The 20,789-nt window shown below is 37.3% G+C and overlaps 1 protein-coding gene across 2 annotated transcripts in view; it reads left to right on the top strand.

The window, feature by feature from the left end:
* COL21A1 (collagen type XXI alpha 1 chain) overlaps nucleotides 1-20,789 on the top strand; it is a 197,604-nt gene that overhangs the window by 94,344 nt on the left and 82,471 nt on the right. Inside the window, exons 10-12 of one of the 2 annotated variants that reach the window (XM_073006080.1) lie at nucleotides 3,169-3,231; nucleotides 18,077-18,130; nucleotides 18,222-18,275. In XM_073006080.1, coding sequence (XP_072862181.1) covers nucleotides 3,169-3,231; nucleotides 18,077-18,130; nucleotides 18,222-18,275 — 171 coding nt within the window. The remainder of the gene's footprint in view (nucleotides 1-3,168; nucleotides 3,232-18,076; nucleotides 18,131-18,221; nucleotides 18,276-20,789) is intronic. The other variant, XM_073006079.1, reaches the window with a different exon arrangement.

Below are 20,789 nucleotides of genomic sequence, written 5' to 3'. Positions count from 1 at the left end.
CCAAACCTACCTGAGTTTTTGCAAATAACTTAGTGACAGCAATAGTCAAAATAACCAGTAAAATCTAACAGCAATAGCAGAACCTACAAGAAATTATTTTCTTCTTGGGGCTGTTGACCAGTGTTATGGTCTTTATGAAGTCACATTGGATTTATCTTGTGGGTAATTTTTTCATTCGGGAACTTAATTTTGATTAACTGGAAACATTATTATTAAATATATTTTTCATAATTTTATGCAGCATAAAAAGCACAAATCCCTTTTCTGTGCCAAATTTTTACTTCAGCCTGATGATGATAGAGATTAAACCCTCTCAAATCCTTTTGATATCTTAGGTTTTGCTGATAATTAATATTCTACAAATGAGTGGGTCAATGACAGATTGTATTTGAAGCACATCAGACAAAAAGTAGTTATTGAATCTCTACTTGATACCCAGCATTGTAGCAAAAAAAAAAAAAAAAAAAAAAGTAAGGCCAGCCATGGTGGCTTACACCTGTAATCCCAACACTTTGGGAGGCGGAAGTGGGCGGATCATGAGGGTATGAGTTTGAGACCAGCCTGGCCAACATGATGAAACCCCGTCTCTACTAAAATTACAAAAATTAGCTGAGCATGGTGTTGCATGCCTGTAATCCCAGCTAATTGGGAAGGTGAGGCAGGAGAATCACTTGAACCTGGGGGGTGGAGGTTGCAGTGAGCCAATATCATGCTATTGCACTCCAACCTGGGTGACAGAGCAAGACTCCGTCTCAAAAAAAAAAAAAAAAAAAAATAGTAATTCAGACTTTGCTACCGTCTCAATCCAAATGATAAATGAAGACTAACTAAAAGAAAACTTTGAGAAAACACTAGTTATGAATAAGTGATTTAAGAGCTGTCATAGATTTTCAGTAGACAAAGACACCAGGAAAAAATGGAGTAACAAGAAAGGTACAGTGAGGAGAATTTTCTTGTGTTAGCTCTAGAGTGGAAAAAGAGAAAAAAAATTATTCCAGGGAGAAGAAAAAGTTGGAATTTCTTGAAAGGTGGCAAGTCCAGTCAGCACATGGATAAGGAAGGATGGCAGGGAGGCTGGAGATGAATGTGCACCTTCCCAAAAATAAGAGAGAAATTCTAACTCCCTAGAGACAAAGTTGTTTCCTAATGCCCAGCCAGCATTGCAAGTCCTTGGATTAGAAATACAAATTATATTTATTCGGCAAGACATTACATGGTTCAGCATTATTTCCCCCCCTTGAATTTACAACTCTTCTTTCTGTTTTTTAAAAATGATATTTGCCTTCTTCTCAGCCTTTCCTCAAGCTAAGCCTCTTGGGGGACAGCTGCTAAGTGAACAGCTCATCCCTGCTTTATTGGTTCCTTATTAGAGTTCACTTAGTTCTTTCCATTTTTTTTTTCTCCTGTTGTTTCAGGAACAAATCTCCCTAGCCAGGAGTCTGAAGTAGTAGTTCCATGAAATTTGGCTCTATAATAATACCTTAATCACAGCGTAGGTGATTGATTTCTATGTGAATGATTTCTTGATAAAAAATAGTAAAAAGGTCAGGCTCAGTAGTTCATACCCGTAATACCACCACTTTGGGAGGTTGAGGTAGGAGGATCACTTGAGCCCAGGAGTTCAAGACCAGTCTGGGCAACATAGTGAGACCCCACCTCTACAAAAAATATGAAAATTAGCTGGGCATGATGGCTTGTACCTGTAACCCCAGCTACTTGAGAGGCTGAGGTGGTGGAAGGATCACTTGAGCCTGGGAGGTTGAAGCTACAGTGAGCTGTGATCACACCACTGCACTCCAGTCTGGGTGACAAAGCAAGACCCCATCTCAAAAAACAAAACAAAACAAAAAAACCCCAAAAGTGAAGAATTAATAGAAATCATGTGCCTCTCTAGAGGGACACCCTGATACTTACGGCAGCGACTTCCTATTTTTCAGCAGGATGCTCCGTTTAGATTTCACAAATTCATAGATAGATACCTACGATATTTTTTATTGTTTCTTAGAATTAAATTATAAAACATCCTTACCTCACAAAAAGTGTTGCTTTCATGTTGTTTTTACATGGATGGTGGCCACCTGAATGGTCAGTACTGGCCATTGGACAACATGGAAGAGTTCCATAGAGTGTGACTGAGCTCATTGCCATGTGATATTAAACAGTGTTCTTTAAAGATCTTAGGTTTTTGAGGATAAAGGTTTTTTTTTCTTCATTCAAATATTACATGTATTCAAGGATTATGGGACTTGGAATAGAGTTGTTTGGCCTGGGCCTTGCTCTCATAGTAATATTATATTAATTTGAGATTGCAAGTATAGACAAAGTAACACAGTAACACACTTACAGGATTGAAAGAAATGATAGTTATGCAGTTTTAAACTTGAATTCTACATGAGAGATCACATGGTCTACAGACTATTTTTAAAATAAATATGAGTTAAGTTGTATTGTAGGACATCAATATCTGTATATATAGAACCTATAGGATATAATGAAGTCTATATGCCGGGCGCGGTAGCTCACCTAGCACTTTGGGAAACTGAGGCAGACAGATCACTTGAGGTCAGGAGTTTGAGACCAGACTGGCCAACATGGTGAAACCCCATCTCTACTAAAAATAGAAAAATTAGCCAAATGTGGTGGCACATGCCTGTAGTCCTAGCGACTTGAGAGGCTGAGACAGGAGAATCTCTTTAACCTGAGAGGTGGAGATTGCAGTGAGCTGAGATCGCAACACTGCACTGCAGCCTGGGTGACAGAGCAAGACTCCATCTCAAAAAAAAAAAAAAAAAAAGGTCTTATGAGTCAAATATTGCTATCATGGAGACCATATTTGCTATGATACTTTACAGTTTGTTCAGAATTCTAAAAATATATCCTACCATAAATATGCACATTTTGCATTAGTGAAAAATACTTTACTTGCTATAGTTATACTTGGTGTGGTCACATAAATAAATCATTGAAAGTTCAATATAATAAAATGTATTATTTATTAAGCATTTAAAATATGACTTTTTGGGCTTTTTTTTTTTTTTTTTTTTTTACTTTTGTTTTTAACATACAAAAAGCCTCAAATAATGGAATTGGTTTTGAACTTTTATTGATCCTGACTGCACCAATGTGCCTATTTGTTTTGTACTCAAAATTTGTTTGCTTCCTGCTTAGGGTGACCCTGGACTGCCTGGGAACCCTGGCTACCCTGGACAACCTGGTCAAGATGGTAAGCCTGTGAGTACTGAAAGCTTAGTCATCTCCGGTATATCTGGGATTGTAGTGTCAAAGTAAAAGTTTTGCTGAGCAAAGTTAAACAGACAAGGAAAGCTTTATTCACGTCTGCTGCCATAGGAAGGAGAGACTGAACTCAACTTTGTTGGAACAAAAGGAGCTGGGGTGTGTAAGCACTAGGACAAGTTAATGGACAAGTAGTAGAGGACTTTAGATGGGAGATTGATCAATAGACTTAAGCACATTGAGTTATTCCACAGTTTGCAGATGTTTTCCTCTGTGATTAGGCCATCTCCCTTTGCTAATTGGTGCTCATCAAAGTTACGTACATACCCTCCCTCAGAGACTAGAAGATAGTGGGGACACTATCTTCCTTGATGATTACATTTCAAAGGGGTGGCTCTTAGGTCCTTGAGAAAGGCATTTCTGGGTTATAAAATTGACAAGTAGCTTTTAGAGCTTTTTAGAGTATTTACATTTCAAAGGTGCAGAGAAGGAATTTACAATTGTAAGTTCTCTAAAGCAAATGCTCTAAGGAAAAGGGAGGTCCAGGATCCACAGTCAGGAAGAAAGCTGCCTAAGTTTGGTCAAGCTGAAGAGAATGTTAAGGCCAGCTCGGGAATAGAGTTAGTGTCAGTTAGCTTTTAGTTATCTTACTTCAAAATTGCATACATCTTTGCTACAAAAAAAAATACTGTCCAGTGAATTCTCAGTATCATGAAGGGCTGGTTTTAGAAATTCTATTGTCTTTTCTCTACACATCTATGGAAACTTTCAAGTTAAAAACCCTTTTAAAGGTAATGTTATTTTCCTAATAATGTATACACTGGAATATATTTATAGTCTGACTAAAAAATACAATATCCTCTAAGGCTCAAGGAAACTTTAGAGATGTAAAGGGAACATAAATAAACTTTAAAGCACTTTAGGCAAATATTTACAGTTAAGTCACAATCAGCATGTTTATAAGAATAAACATTAAGAATTAGCTTTTGACTGGGCACTGTGGCTCATGCCTATAATTCCAGCAATTCATGTGGCTTATGTGGGTGGGTCACTTGAGACCAGGAGTTTGAGACCAGCCTGGCCAACTTGGTGAAACCCCATCTCTATTTAAAAAAAAAAATACAAAAATTAGCTGTGTGCGGTGGCACACACCTATAGTCCCAGCTACTTAAGAGGCTGAGGCACAAGAATCACTTGAACACGAGAGGTGGAGGCTGCATGACCTGAGATCATGCCAGTCTGAGTGACAGCACAAGACTCTGTCTCAAAATAAAATGAAGAGGAATTAGCTTTTAAATGTTTGAATGTCAAATTATAATTGTCACCAAAATGAAGCATTTCCTGAGATTTTCTTTATCATGAGGCATTAATTCTTACCATGAAAGACTGAGAATGTTTGCATTGTGAATCAAAATTGTTCAAGGAATGAAAGAACCATAGATATAATGCAAAATCATCAATACCTTAACCATGAGAATGAAAGAGTTGCTTAAGTTCCTGAGAGATTTCCTAAGAAATTAAAAAACAAAAAACAAAACAAAACAAACAAACAAAAAAACAATTAGCCAGATTTTGAAGAAGTAGTAATGTGCTAAGACTTTTTATACTAGTGTTGCATGGGAAGAGGATGGATAAACAGGTAAGCCTCTCTAGAGAAAGATTATCAAGAAAGGGAGGTAATTATCCTTAGCAAACTAACACAGAAAATGAGATACTGCATCTTCTCACTTATAAGTGGGAGCTAAATGATGAAAACATATGGACGCATAGAGGAGAACAACACACCCTGGAGCCTATTGGAAGGTGGAGGGTGAGAGGAGGGAGAGGGTCAGGAATAATAACTAATGGGTACTAGGCTTAATACCTGCGTGATGAAATTATCTGTGCAACAAATCCCCATAACACAAGTTTACCTGTGTAACAAACCTGCACGTGTACCCCTGAACTCAAAAAAGAAAAAAGAAAGCAAACTTGGGGAAATTTGTTTTTCTTAAAAAGTAGGGAAGCTGAAGGGTTAAACAAAAGTGGTAGCCACCTGGAGATGCAGAGAGCTAAGGTGATGTTGTGTGGTTGCTGGGGCAGCATTTTTTCAGCTGACTCACAGGGATTCAGAGTGTGAGGGCAATCGACTTACAGACTTTGATAAAGACAGTGATTTGATCTGTTTTATGATTTAGAAGGATAAATATAAATGCTATTTTGAGAGTAGATTATATGGGGTCAAGAGTAGAAGAAAGGAGACTACGCAGGAGGTTGTTTCATGATTGTGAGTGGTAAGAGTAGTTTGTAATAGGGTGATATGATGGGAGAATGAAGAAGTCAGATTCTGGGTTATTCTTAATGGAAAGCTGACTACAGTTGCTAGCAAATTTAGATATAGGGTATGAAAGGAAGAGAGGAATCAAAGAAGAATCAAAGGAGTATAGCTTGAGCAACTGGGTGAATTGTGGTGCCATTTACTGTGCTGTGCGAGACTCGGGGAGATAGAAGTTTTATAGACATGTCTTAGTCCGTTTTCTGTTGCTATAACAGAATATCACAGATTAAGTAATTTATAGAGAAAGGTTTATTTGGCTCATGAGTCTGCAGGCTGGGAAGTCCTAGAGCATGACACTAGTATTTGGCAAGGTCATGGCAGAAATCATCACATGATGAGAGTGTGAGTGAGAAGTAGTGGAGTGGGAGAGAGCAGGAGAACAAGGGAGTCAGTCAAAATCATCATTTTTATCAAGAATTCAATCCCTTGGTAACTAACCCACTCCCCACAATAATGACCTTAATCTATTCATGAGGGAAATGTCTCTATGACCTAACTACCTTTTAAAGACTCCACATATTATTACTGTTACAATAACAATTACATCTCAATGTGAATTTTTGAAGGGGCAAACATTCAAACCATAGCAGGTGGGAATTGGAACTATATTTTTGGACAGGTTGGAGGTGGCCATTGGGACTTATTTTCATGCAGATGTATGCAAAACCATGAGAGTGGATGAGATCACTTAAGAAATGAATACAGATAAACAGAGAAGAGAAGGTGGCAGGGGATTGACCACAGGGCTCTCTTACAGGGGAAAAAGAGGAAGTGGGTCCAGCCCAGGAATTTGGGAAAGACTGATCAGTGAGATGGGAGGAAAACCAGGAGAGTGTCATTCTATTAGGCGTGTTATTGCTGTCAAGAGATCCAGAAGAATGAGGCCTATGACTAGACCATGGATTTGCTATAGGGGAGTATTTGAGGACCTTGATGAGTAGGATTTCAGGGAGGATAGTACAAACAACAGATTGAAATGAATTAAGCACAGAGTGGGAGATAAGAAAAATTGTGACAGTGAATATAGATGCTTTTTTTTTCTGAGAGATATAAAAGGAAGCAGAGACACAGAGCAGTAGAATTGGCACAATGTTTTAAAGGCAGGGTTTTTAAAAAATGGGAGATATTGTAGCATGTTTTTATAATGATGAAAATGAGGCAAAGGAAAAAAATCAATGTTTGGAAGATAGGGGATATTTTCAGGAGGAAAATCCATAGGTAGGTTGGAGGGCGTTGATTCTAGTTACAAAAGTAGAGCTTGGCCTGGATGGAGAGTGTGGGCAATTAAATATATGAGACAGAGGTCAACCTGATGGCACTTTATAATGTGGGCTATTTTGGGGGAATAAATTGAAGGAATTATCATAAGACAGCTTCTTTTTGAACGAAATTGAATTGAGGGAATAGACTCCAAACCTCACCTCTCCTCTTTTGTATTTACCTTCAACCCCCATTATATGCCAACATTTGCCTTATAATTTCTCTTATAGCCCATTCGTTTCTCACTTTTACTTAAGAGGTCATATGACTTTACTGCATTTCCTCATGTCAGTTCCTTAATCTCACTGAAGATACTTCCCTGAGGTCCCATGTGAGTTTTGCCCTAATTACACTGGGTGAGCTGAGTTTTATAAATGAGAGCCTCGTTGGCCTGCAGACCCCTTTCCTGGGACCTACTTTTTTCTGAGACTGGCTGCTGAAGTGCTGTACTGACTCCAGAGCCAATGCAGTTCACACACTGATGTCATCTGCTGATGCCTCATAATGACACAGAGCTCTCAGACAGCACTGCTAAATGAGTTAGGTCTTCTTTTTAGTGACAAAAAAATCCTGGGTAATGTTTGGAAGTGAGTGCTGAGCAGGCCTTCCACAGGCTATCAGCCCTTGGTTTCCTTTGTTTAAAAAAAACTCTTCCCATGCATGAAGCACTGGAGGTGAATTATTGTTAGGCTAATATAATACTCATGGATATTACTCTATGACTCTAAGTTATAATAGACTTATTTATTGTCTCATCTCATTTAGTACATGTATGTGTTTTGTTGTCTGTGTGTATGATTTTATGTGTAAGTAACTATGGTAGTATCTGATAGTAGTCTCAAAGAAAAACACAACCGTGGTAGGAAGAATAATGGTCCCTCAAAGATGTCCATGTCTTAATCTTTAACTCCTGTAAATGTGTTACTTTACACGTAAAAGGGACTTTGCAGATACCATTAATTCAATGATCTTGAGATGGGAGATTGTCCTGGATTATCTGGGTAGCCAGATATAATCACAAAAGTCTTTATAAAAGGGAGGCAGGAGTGTCAGAGTCAGAGAAAGAGAGTCCATAATGGAAGCAGAGAGCACAGTGAGGTAATTGTGAGCCCAGGAATGATGGCAGCCTCTAGAAGTTGGAAAATGGAAGCTCCCCTGGAGCCTCCAGAAGGAATGTAGTCTGGCTGGCATCTTAGTTGTATATAAGATTCCTTTCAGTTTCTGACCTCTGAAACTGTAAGGTAATGAATTGGTGTTATTTTAAGCCACTATGTTTGGGGTAATTTGTTATAGCAGCAGTAGGAAACTGACACATCAGCCCAAATCCTGTCTTCCCAAAGGTATGACTTTGTCTTAAATATCCAGCCCCTCCCCCCAGTCTCCCTACCTCCCCCACATTTCTTTTCCTCTGCAGGGGATGTGAGGTTGGGTGGTCAGGCAGGAAGAACAAGCAAGCCTGGGAGCCAAAACAGCTGAGGGTCATTAGTATGTGTTCAAGGCCAGCACCCAGTGGGAGTGGGAAGGTGTGGGTGGGGCCTCTGGCTGGCTATTGGAGCCATCTGGACCAAGGAAACTTGGATGGAACAATTTGAAGGGAATTCTGCTTTGTTTGGACTTGTTTCTGTGCAACCCCCCTCAATAAGCAATTTGAATCTCTTTCACACATTATAACCAGGCCAAGTCAACTGAAACTTTAAATAGGAAATTATTTCACTCTGGAGAAATACTAATTTTCATAAGAAAAGTGCCTTCAACCAAAATTAAAGAGCTATTTCGGATCCTTCTCTTTCTTTCTCAGTTCTCTGTCAGTTAAAGAAGTTCTATTATCACAGTGTCTGAACATGTTATTGCTTTACTATTTTAACATTACAAAAGAGGTAGGGGAAATATTTATATATCCTGCCAGGTAATTCAGAGGAGTACAACTACTGAAGGCATTATAGAGATATGGCATTGATTTGTTAAAGAAGGCCATATGTGGAAATAGCCCTAGCTTATGAGTTTATAGAAGTTTATATTTTTACAGTGCTCATTTCTGTTTTATGTTATCATTAGTTACTCTTTTTTTTTGTTTGTTTTTGAGACAGAGTCTCACTGTCGCCCAGGCTAGAGTGCCTGGCACAATCTTGGCTCACTGCAAGTTCTGCATCCCGGGTTCATGCCATTCTTCTGCCTCAGCCTCCCTAGTATTTGGGACTACAGGTGCCCACCACCACACCTGGCTAATTTTTTTGCATTTTTAGTAGAGATGGTTTTTCACCGTGTTATCCAGGATGGTCTTGATCTCCTGACCTTTTGATCCACCCGCCTCGGCCTCCCAAAATGCTGGGATTACAGGCGTGAGCCTCCGCACCCAGCCTAGTTACTCTTTATGAAGTAAAGTACTTTACTAAAGCAAAAGCCCAAGCTTGTCATTAGAGAGATCTGAGATTGTTTCTCTTTGCTGAACATAGGCTGCTTTGCTTCTATGGGCCTCAGTTTCTTTGTCTGGAAAATGAGAAGATGGTTCCAGATGAGGCCCAGGTTCTCTCTAATCTGATATTTTAGAATTCTGTGAAGACCATCATATTGGCTAAGAGAGAAGTAGACTAAGCTGTAGAATTCTAGAGATGATTTTCTATATTAATAGGCTCAGGAAGTGAGTTGGGAAAACTGATAGCTCACTGCTACCAATAGACAAAAGAGTGGGTTGGTCACTGGGTCACAGTTCATGATTCAGTTCCCCCCACTCTTTAATGTGCCACTGAGTGAACTAGAGGAGCAGACAGGGGCCAGCAGCCTTCTATTAAACCTTATCGAAATAACAGTCATCACAGATGGGGAATTTCAAAGTTACATGATTGATCAAACCACAAAAATATAAAGTACTAGTTGGGGGAAGGTTAATAGGAAATGAATTTGGATATAGAGGAAGGAGAAGGAAGGGAAGATAGCATAGAGTTCTTTAGGCCATTGTTATGAGTTTGGCTTTCAGTTGGAATGAGCGATGGAGTAGCTGGAATAGAAGACTGATGTGATCTAACTTATTTTTAAAAGAAATTACTTTGACTTCTGTGTTGAGAGTAGATTTTAGGGAGATGAGGGCAAACACAGAAGGAGAAGTCAGGAGGTTCTTGTAATAATCCAGGGGTGAGAAGATGGCAGCTAGGGCCAGAGTGATAGTGGTGAGATGAAGAGAACTGCTTACATTTTGGGGGCATTTTGAAGTTAGAGCTAACAGGACTTGCTGATCTATTGGACATGGGTTTGAGAGAAAGAGAGAAGCCAAAGGAGATTATGGATTCATGGGAGAATGGAGGAGATAGTATTAGGTGAGGAAAATCAAGAGTGTGGTTTTGGCAATGTTTAAGTTTATATGTTAGACATTCAAGTAGAAATTTTAGGTAGGCAGCTGAATATAGAAGTCTGACATTTAGGGTGAATGCTCTTCTTGTGGAGTATCTTTTCTTGTCCTTTACCTATTTTCTATAGGAGTGAGGGTATATTTCACTTATATGGACAAATAAGATCTTATGCATTAAGAGAATTCTTTGCTATATATGATGTAAATGTTTCTTCTGACTACTAATTTGGTTGTTAATTTAGCTTATTATGATTTTTAATGTCTATTAAATCTTGATTTCATTGGGAATTTATTTTTGCATTTGAGGTAACATGAAGATCCAAAAAGATTTGGAGAACTTAGAAAATGAGCTATTTACAGTGAAATTCAATTGGAATAAATGTATGGGTCTTACTTGTCTTTGAGATGTTATTTAAACTTGATGAAAAAGGGATTAATGTATTTAATAGGGCTGCCTAAAAGGCTGATGCAATTTTTTGGCATAGTTTGTAAATGCATAACATCTGCATTGAGAGAGATGACAGCCCTGCCTCTGGAGTGTTAGATTTGGTTTAGAACTCTACACATGAGGGACATGAAGGAACTGGAATTCATTCAGAAGAGTATAACTTGGAGTGGGCAAGAACTCAGAAGACAGCCTGTGAGTGAAGGTTCACTGAACTTCAGGTATAATCCAAACAAGAGATGCTACTTTCAAATATTCAAGAATAATGATAGAGAATAGGAGGACAGGGTGGACAAGCAGCCCTTAGGTTTGCAGAGTACACTTGTTGAGGGTGAATAATTAAAAAAACAAGCAAGAACTATGAGATAAGCTTGTTTATTATGCTTTCCTTTTTCCAGACCCTTAACTGAATATGGTGCCAGTTGTGGACTCAACAGTTTAAGAGCTGTTGGGAATTTGGGGCTGAGTGCCATGAAGATTAAAGAATTGGAAAATGGGATACAGCTGGTTAAAGGCCAAAGAAATGGCTATTATTTAGCTTGGAGGAGAGAATTACAAGAGATGGCTTAGTTACAAAGTGTATGAAATACATTCTAGATAGAACAGTGTCTACCTGAACTCTCACTTCAGTTTGAACTCCTTGGCAAATAGATTTATTTGTTTACTTTATGTGTTCTCTCTCTCTCTCTCTCTGTCTCTTGTCTCACTAATAAGCTAAAATATGAACCATTTACTACAAATGAACTATCCTACACTTGGGCAGTTTATCGCTTTTTTTAGTTATTTAAAACTATGCCTTCATACGGCTTTCCAAGAGAAAGCTTTAACCCTGGTGAAAAGGCATTGCTGTGTGAAATGTGGCTGCCTAAGAGGCTGATAAAAATTTTGGCATAGTTAGTAGATATATGACATCTGTATTGAAAGAGATGACAGTCCTGCCTATTGGAGTGTTGGATTTGGTTTAGGAGTCCACACTTGAGGGGCATGCAGAAACTGAAATTCATTCAGAAGAGTATAACTGGGAGCATTTAAAACTCAGAAGACAGCCTATGAGGGAGGGTTTACTGAACTTTGAGTATAATACAAACAAGAGATACTATTTTCAAATATTCAAGAATGATGCTAGAGAGAAAGAGGACAGGGAGGTAGGTTTGGCAGAGGGTGAATGGTTAATAAAACAAGTAGGACCCATGAGATGAGCCTGACTAGCTAATTCATTTTTCTTCAACATTCTCCTTTGTGAAAATCATATGTAGATTATTCCATGTTTATCTCACATGTCTCTTAAATAGATTACATATATATTATATGTAGTATATACAATAATGTGTGTAGACATGTATATATATACACACTAATGTTATTGGTATACTAAATTCTTCAAAGAATTCATCAGTGACACATCTAACATCTGTGATTTTAAAGACAGGTCGCGCATGTGAATGTAGGGCTGTTTCTACTATTAGAGTTCTCAGTTAATGATGACTGGTTTAACTCAGTAATTATTGATTTGTTTGCTTATTTATTCTGTCCTCCACTCAGTCATATACCTATACTTGCTGGGTGCTTACTGTATTCCTGGCACTCTTCTAGGCTAAGGATATATAGCAATGAACAGAACAGAAAAAAAAAAAAGCAAAAACAACCCCCAACCTTGTCATTTTAAAGCTCACATTCTATTGGGGAAAAATAGGTAATAAATACACACTCACAACATCAGATGGTGTTAAGTACCATGGAAAAAATGTAGCAGGACAGCAAGAGAGGAAATGAGGTTAGTTATTGATTGCCTCTTTTTGAGTATGAAAAGCACAATTACTAGAGATTTATATTGGGAAGTAAGAATTACTAAACATGGTTTAAGTTACCTTAAAAAGTTGCACATTCTCCTTTTGAAATAAACTTAGTATAAGTTTAAGTGTAACCTAACTCAGGGAATGAGGCAGTTTACCAAAGTTAATTAAATTCTTTGAATTTAAGGACCTCGCTCTATCTGCAGAAATTATTTGTCAAAGGTAGGCAATGTTTTTCATTTATGTGCTTAGCTCAACGGAAACTGGATGATGTTGCTCTATATTTATCTATCCCCTACTTACCTTTCTCTATATGAAGGAGGATTCGATTTAGGCTAAATCTCATTTGTAGTTAATGTAGTTTTCTTTAATTTGAAGTAGAAATATTGTTTACTTCACAGTAGCATATAACTTCTCATTGTCCAGTAGAAGTTACTTATGTTAATCCATAATTTTTTTATTTTTTAATATTTTTTATTTTTAAATTTTATTTTTTTTTTATTTGTGTGCAACTTAACATTTTGCAACCAATTAAACTCTACTTTCCTCTAGAGTCCCCTCTTAGTCAGTGGTATCATCAGCCACACTCACTGCACAAGCCAGAAACCTACCTCAGCATCATTCCACAACTCCAAATTACTCACCTCCCATAACCCATCATTAGGTTAGATTAAATATACTTTGAGTGGAGTTGGTTGTACCTACCATTCTCTATCCCCTTCAGGAACCTCCCACCTGGTCTTCATGTTTTCTCCTGCCTCTTCTAATCCATCCTCCACAGGGCAGCAAGTGATCTTTTCAGAGTACATTCTAATTGTGTGACTCCCTGGTTTATATGACTTTAGTGGCTTGGATAAAGGTCAGAGTCCTTTGTAAGACCCATGAGCTGGGCAGATAACCTCCAGTCTACCATTCTGATATGCTTTTCAGCCTGGTTCCCCTTATTCTCTCTCTTTTGGCTCTGTGGATATGGTACCTCTTTTCCTGATGCATGGCATATAGGAAGAATTCCTCTCAGGCATTGTACTTTCTTTAGTATACCTTTGTCTCTTAGAAAAACTCCCAACTGCTTGCCCTTCACCTCCCATAGCAGTGTAGTTCTTGCATAGCACTTAGCTCAGATGTGATTTTACGTATGTTAATGGGAAGTGTTAATGAAGTCATCTGAGCAATCAGTAAAAGTATGTAAACCACTTGACTAATAGTTGGGTTAGGTAGCAAACTAGTTTCTATATTAGTTATACGTAGAATGGCAGAGATTTATGAATTTTCTTGAAATTTAATTGCATAGAGCTATAGAGCTTGCCAACAACTAGAAGATTCCACAGTGGACATTAAAAGTACACACTTGGTTTTGGTTACCTAGTTACATTGGCTGTGTACCCAAGAGTATCTGTTGGAATTTTGGAAATCTTTGAAGAAAATTATTTAATGGAATAAACTTTAAATCACATTCTTATATTTTTAAAAGGAGGGTGACATCCAAAATTATTTCTTTGGAATGTATTCTTATTTTTAAGTTTAGAGTGTTTTAAGGAAACTAATATCTCTACCCTCCTCACTACTTTGAAAAAAATGTATATATTTAGATTGGCAGAATATTTTATGACATGATTAGAATGAGGCACAGAAGAGTTGGTGACCCTTGAACATTTGGTGATTTTATTTCCTTAATTTCCATTTCAATGCTATACATCTTTCCTGGAGCTTTGTAACTATGAATCATGGAGGAAAATTAAATTGATTCTGTATTCTTTTCTTCAACCCTACAATTTGGCAGTGAGAATATTTTTTTCCTAAAAAAAAAAAAATGACTCATTTATAAAGAAGTTTTCTGTGAACATGGAAAAGACTTAAATACTGTCAGATATCTTGCAGATGGGGGTAGGGTGGATATTTGGACCTGCTAATAAATGCAAAATGGCAAAATTCATGTTGAACAGTATTAACTAGTCAAAGATCATAGGAAAGTTACAGTTCTAAAATGAGACATGAAATGTGTGTTCTGAAAAATAAGAACTCAGTAAGGTATATAAAAAGATTATTTTTTCCTGTTTTAAGGCATTTTCCTTTCTTTAAGGTTGACGCTGCTATGAGTCAACCAATGTTTTATTTCTTTTTCCTCTTGGAAATTGTTCTGTGTTGTAATATTCCCCCTTTTAACCTTTATTTTCCTGGTTTTTAGTCCAAAATTTGTTTTTCTGAATTTCATTCTATTTTTTCTGGTGTTTTGCCCTAGGATTCCCCCAGTTTGGATGTCGTTTGGTTTTCTTTATTTTGTTACTAAGCATGTTTCCTGTAGCTTCTAAAACAACATTTGAATTTCTTTCTGCAAGTAGTATTTTAAGAATGCGTCTAATTGTAACCTTAAAAATATACATGTCACAACATTCTCAAATTGTGAGAAGCACTTATTATTCCTATATTGTAATTTCTCCAAAGAAATAATGAAGAGAGCCATTATAAAATACACTGAGGCCTTGTTTACATGTTTAGTGTTAAGTCTGTCTAATGTTGGAGAAGAGTCAAATCATAAAGATGATGACTGGACCTGCCATTCCCAATGTACTAATGGTGGCTGATAAGGCTGTCGGGTAACATTCTGCAGAAGTGTTCTTGTGGTTTTGTACAATAGTCATTGAGTCTGAAGAAAAGAAAGAAACTCACATTTATTGAGTTCCTAATGCCTGCCAGAATTTTCACCTGTGACTCCATTTGTTTCTTTTCAAAAGTGAAGTGGATAATAATACCAGTTTGTGGTAAGACACTAAGCCTTTACTAGGCAAAGTGACTTAGCCAACATCTCATAGAAAGTAAAAGGAAGAGCAAAAATTCAGCACAAGTTCTTTTCCAATTTCAAATTCATCGTCTTTCCACTTCACTGTGTTGCCTCCCAGGATTTGGGGATTGATGACTCTGCCTGAGGTCACATAATGAGTCAGAGGTAAGCTGGGAACACAGTTAGGGCATCTCCATGTTGTTTTAATCTGTTAAAATGCAATGTGTCGTCTATAACAAACACCACATCAACTTCTTCATAGAGGAGAGGCAGCACAGCAGCATTTGATCTTTTATGAAAGATTAATTTTCCTAAAAAAGTAGTAAGGCAGATATGACATTTGGCTTAACTTTCAAAAAACTATAAAAGAAAAATAATTTGTTAAATGTGAACTTTGCAGATGATCAACCATTTTTATCAATAGCCAGTTTCCATGGTAACTTTCTTTTGAGGAATTTTATGAACATTCCTTTCCTCTGGGCACTCAGAATTCTAAGCAATTTAAAAATAGTCTTGCAAAATGGATTTCTTTGAATCAGATGAGTCAATCTACAAGGATCAGATCTGACCCACCATAAAGCACTTTCTAATAGAGAATGTTCCCGCTGGCTCTATCAACTTACTAGCTTTGTAACTTTGGGCATATTACTTAACTTCTGTGCCTTAGTTTCCTCATCTAAAAAAAGATAATTTAGAACCTACATTAAAGAGTGGTTGTAAGGAGGAAAGTGAATTCTAGATTTGTAAATTGCTAGCAGTGACAGAGTTGAGAGTGAATTGCAGGCCTATCTGATTCCAAAGTAGCTGAGGGAAGGAGATTCAGTGATAACTAGAGTAGTAGACATATAGGGCTGAGCAAATTCTACGTAGGTTGAATTTCTTCTTTCTTTTGAGTAATCTCGAGAACAGGAAACATGCGATTACTAAACGTTTCCTTTTTCTACTGAAAGGTGCACAAACATAACATGATTCCTTGGAGAAGGAGTTTTTTTTGTTTTTTTTTTTTACACATTCGTGTATAGAGTTGGTGACTTTAAATTATTCTAATGTTTTTTTCCAACAGAATTGTGCCAAACAATGTGTTCAATGCCAAAAATACAGAAATGAATTAAACCTGGTCTTTGATCTCAAAGGGGCTCATAATCCAGTGATGGAGACAGTGCTAGTCTAGAGAGTAGATGATGGATTGGAAAAATGCACGTTGTTTTGTCTGGAGTATGGAGAGGTTGATAATCAGACTCATTGTTTCCTGGTGAAGTGCAATGGTTAAGGATTGGGCAAAGAGACTCAAGAAAATAGTTTGAATCTGATAAGTCATGGAGAAATCATAACAATATATTCTATGAAGAACTGAATAGAGTATGAAGGAAAGATGATGGTTGGTGATAAAAATAAATTGTATAGTCAGCTAGGCGCGGTGGCTCAGGCCTGTAATCCCAGCACTTTGGGAGGCTGAGGCGGGTGGATCATGAGGTCAGGAGATTGACACCATCCTGGCTAACATGGTGAAACCCCATCTCTACTAAAAATACAAAAAATTAACTGGGTGTGGTGGCGGGTGCCTGTAGTCTCAACTACAGGAGAGGCTGAGGCAGGAGAATGGCGTGAACCTGGGAGGCGGAGCTTGCAGTGAGCCGAGATCGCGCCACTGCACTCTAGCCTGGGTGACAGAGTGAGACTCCATCTCAAGAAACAAACAAACAAAAAAATTGTATAGTCATTGTCACTCTGGAAGTAACTGAGAAGACAATTTACACAATAGAAAATTTAAAGGCATGTAAAAGGAGAAAAAAATAAGACTGATCTTTCAGAGACAACTCATTACTAGAGGTAGCAAAGAATATCAGAAAGGGTATTTGAAAATGTGAATAGAAAAACAGGGAATTATGATGTCTCTAAAATTACAGTTAAAAATGTATTGACAGGTAAGTGGATGAATATGAAAGACCAGTGCAGATACCCATGAATAGCCACATAGAAATGAAGCTTTTAGATTTATGAATGAAGATGTAATTGGAAACATTAATGAGATCTGTGTTAACATAGTTGACAACGGAGACTAGTACCCAAGCAATAAGATCTAAGAAAAATGGAATCTGAATAGAGAATATGAGAAAGATGCAATTTGATAGTGGTTATTATGTTTGTAGGTGCCAGGTGGTCCATTAATCTGACAATCAGCCCTAAGAAACCTAGATAAATGTTTAGGACCTACAAGTTAATTTGGAGACTTTAGCTGCCATGTGCTAAACGAACAATAAATAGTTCAACTCTGTCTAAAAAAAATGTGCTATTTTACCAAAGTTCCAGTGTTTGAGGAGGGATGTCTAAGAAGCAGTGGGGATGAGAATGATTTCTCTCATCCCCCTCCCCTAAGCAAACAGCCCAGCCTTGGGGGACCATGGGGGATATGTCATAACCACCTTCTTACATTTAACATCAGCAGCTTTCTCAAATGAGTAAAGATTGAAGAATAATATTAATCAAGGGTTAATTTATTCTAGGGATTAACTGAGACGGTCATTAATTAGGTGGTTTATAAATACACATTTGTCTAATCCTCCAATCTCTTGAAGTGTTTCTCTCTTGGATATGTTGAATATATTTCAAATAAATCTAGTACATTTCTTAAGAAATTGTGAACATTAACTCTCCTCTTAATTTAAGATTTTCTAAATATTTTTATTAATTTACAAATATTTAGGACCCTATATACTTTTTAAAGGATTTCATAAAGATCAAAGGGTATGAATTCCTTATTAAGCATTTAACACTTTATTATTTTGGAGTTGTCTGTAAGCGAAGTTTTAGGCATGAGAAACGAGATAAGAGTGAATTCTGAAATGAAGAACTTCTCTTGGTAAATATGAAATATTAATTTTTTTCTTTTTTAATTTTTCTTTAGGGATATCAGGGAATTGCAGGGACACCAGGTGTTCCAGGATCTCCAGGAATACAAGTATGTGATCCACTTATATACATCTTATAAATTTTATTTTTAGTAAACTAAAATCAATAATTAACAAAATTTTATTTTGTGGTTAATTTAGGGAGCTCGAGGACTACCGGGTTATAAAGGAGAACCAGGGCGAGATGGTGACAAGGTAAACACACACAAAAATGCAATCAACGGTGTTAGTCCTCAAAGATAAAGGATGTTAGCTATGACGGTTTCCATTCAGTAGTCTTCATCTTGGTGAATTCTAAGATTTGTGGGCTCAGAAGTTTGTCAGTGGCTATTAGCCAATAAAGCTTAGAGAAGGCTTTACACTGGATAAAAGAAGTTATCACTGACTACTATCAAATGAAACAGACATTGGCATTTCCCTATGCCATGTTCTCTCTCTGTGATTAAGCTCCACAGGGAGTTACCTTCTTAGAAGAGTGAGTTATGTGAACGAAATGTGTTACTATGTTAACTTCAGATAGCCCAATACCCAAGGGACCATCTCCACAATAGGTATCTATCTGGCATGTGGCCTATTGGCTCAGCCTTAATGGACTTCACCCTTAAGGCTTCAGTGAATACAGATAACATTTCTATTATTGACTCCTTACAACTCTGAGATTCGCCAAGCTTCCTATGAAGTATGTGTTGATTAAATATGCTAGTACTTTCCCATGGATCCAGTCAGCACCTACTGGTTCTGGTGGCTGGTCCATGACCAAGATGCCCAATTGTATTTGCTCAGATCCCCATGCTGATTTGTTAGGTTAATTCTTAAAGTACAATCTTATTTTCAAAGTCTTTGAAGGCAGTTTGCCATTTGCCCATGATAAAAACCTACAGTGATTTTCTGTAATCCTTGCAAAATTCTTGCTTTGTTAGAATTTACACAAGTGTTAATAATGTGCACAGTGTTCCCATCTGAAACACTGATCTAGACTGTATCCATTTTATGAGTGTATGGCTGCTTATGTTGGTTACATAAAACTATAGCTGTTAAAAGTACCATCTCAAGTCTGATGGATCTGTTCCTTTCAAACTGTTTGATGTGGAGCAAGTTACTTAATGTCTCTGAATCTTATTTTCTTCATTTACATAATGGGAATTTTTAATAGGTTTATTGTGTGGGTTAAATGAGATAATACATGAAAACTACACAGTATGGTTTCTGGAACAGGGTTTCTCTTAAATAAGTGGTTCTTTTTTACTCATCAGTTAGCATGGTTGTAGTTGGGATGTAGCATAGGTTGGGCTGGCATTGGGTCATGAGCAAATCATGGGTGAGAGCAGTCATCAGGGCAGATAGAACAGTTAGTTACTGGAAAAGAGGCAGAGAAAAAATGGTATGGGTAAAGGCAGAGTTATAGGGAGAATTAGAGGAGGTAAAGCAGAAGCAATAGTTGGTATAAATACCAAAGAAGAAGTGTAAAATCCTCTTTTCTATGAAGTGGCCCTGGGCCTCTATGAGACTTTTAGCCACTAAACAATCTCTGCCAGTTTTAAATGATAGAGGAATCTATAGAGAGAGTAGGGAGGAGGCCAGGCCACAGGCATGGGACGTATCTTATAGAGTCATGCTCTGGAAATATCACAGGCAACAGTCTGACCTTCTTCAGGTGAAGGGAGATTGATTGCACTGGCAGGGCAGGGACACATGTTCTAAGGAGACCATGTGCCAGCCACCTCACCTGCCTTCTAGTCTACTGGATCATGGTTATCTATCTTCTCAGAAATAGCCTGGTTTGGGGGAAAAATGTATGAAATATATATGCTTGAATGAATGAATAAATATATTATTTTCCCCTTTAGTTGAGTGTTTTAATTTATATTTGACAGAAAAAAATGTATGTATTTTCCATGTACAACACTTTTTTAAAGTATATATACATTGTGGAATGACTAAATCTAGCCAATTAACATATATATAACTTCACATAGTGGTTATCATTTTTGTGGTGAGAACACTCTACATCCACTCTCTTAGCATTTTTCAATAATACAGTAATCATAATACAATAATATATAACACAATAATTAACCATAGTCACCATGTTGTACAAAAGTTCTCTTGAACTTATTCCTCATATCAAACTTCAATTTTGTATCCTTTGATCAATGTCTTCCCAGTCCCCATCCTCCCATCCACCCCAGCCGCTGGTAATTACCCCTCTACTTTCTATTTCTATGAGATCACATTTTTTAGATTCCACATGTAAGTGAGATGTTATGGTATTTGTCTTTCTGTGCCTGACTTATTTCGCTTAACAATAATGTCTTCCAGGTTCATTCATGTTGTTGAAAATGACAGGATTTCCTTCTTTTCTTATAGCTGAATAGTATTCCATTGTGTATAAATACCACAATTTCTTTTATCCATTCATCCATTGGCAGAACTTAGGTTGAGGCCATGTCCAGGCTACTGTGAATAGTGCTGCAATAAAATGAGAGTGCAGGTATCTCTCCAACATACTGATTTCATTCTTTAGTTGAGTTTTACACACTTAACATAAAAAGGGGGATTTCATTTGTACATCTTAAAATAATTGAACTAAATTTTTGTGGGAATAAATGTTCCTTATTTTAAAATAAAAGAATAACAATAATTCTACTAGTGGCATCTTATGCTAACTGCTTTATTGTTTTGGGTCATTGTGTTATCTTTTAAATATAG

This window comes from Chlorocebus sabaeus, chromosome 17 (assembly GCF_047675955.1).
Source record: "Chlorocebus sabaeus isolate Y175 chromosome 17, mChlSab1.0.hap1, whole genome shotgun sequence".
In the NCBI taxonomy this organism is placed as follows: Eukaryota; Metazoa; Chordata; class Mammalia; order Primates; family Cercopithecidae; genus Chlorocebus; species Chlorocebus sabaeus.
Note: the sequence above shows the minus strand (reverse complement) of the source record. Positions and strands in the feature narration are given on the sequence as shown.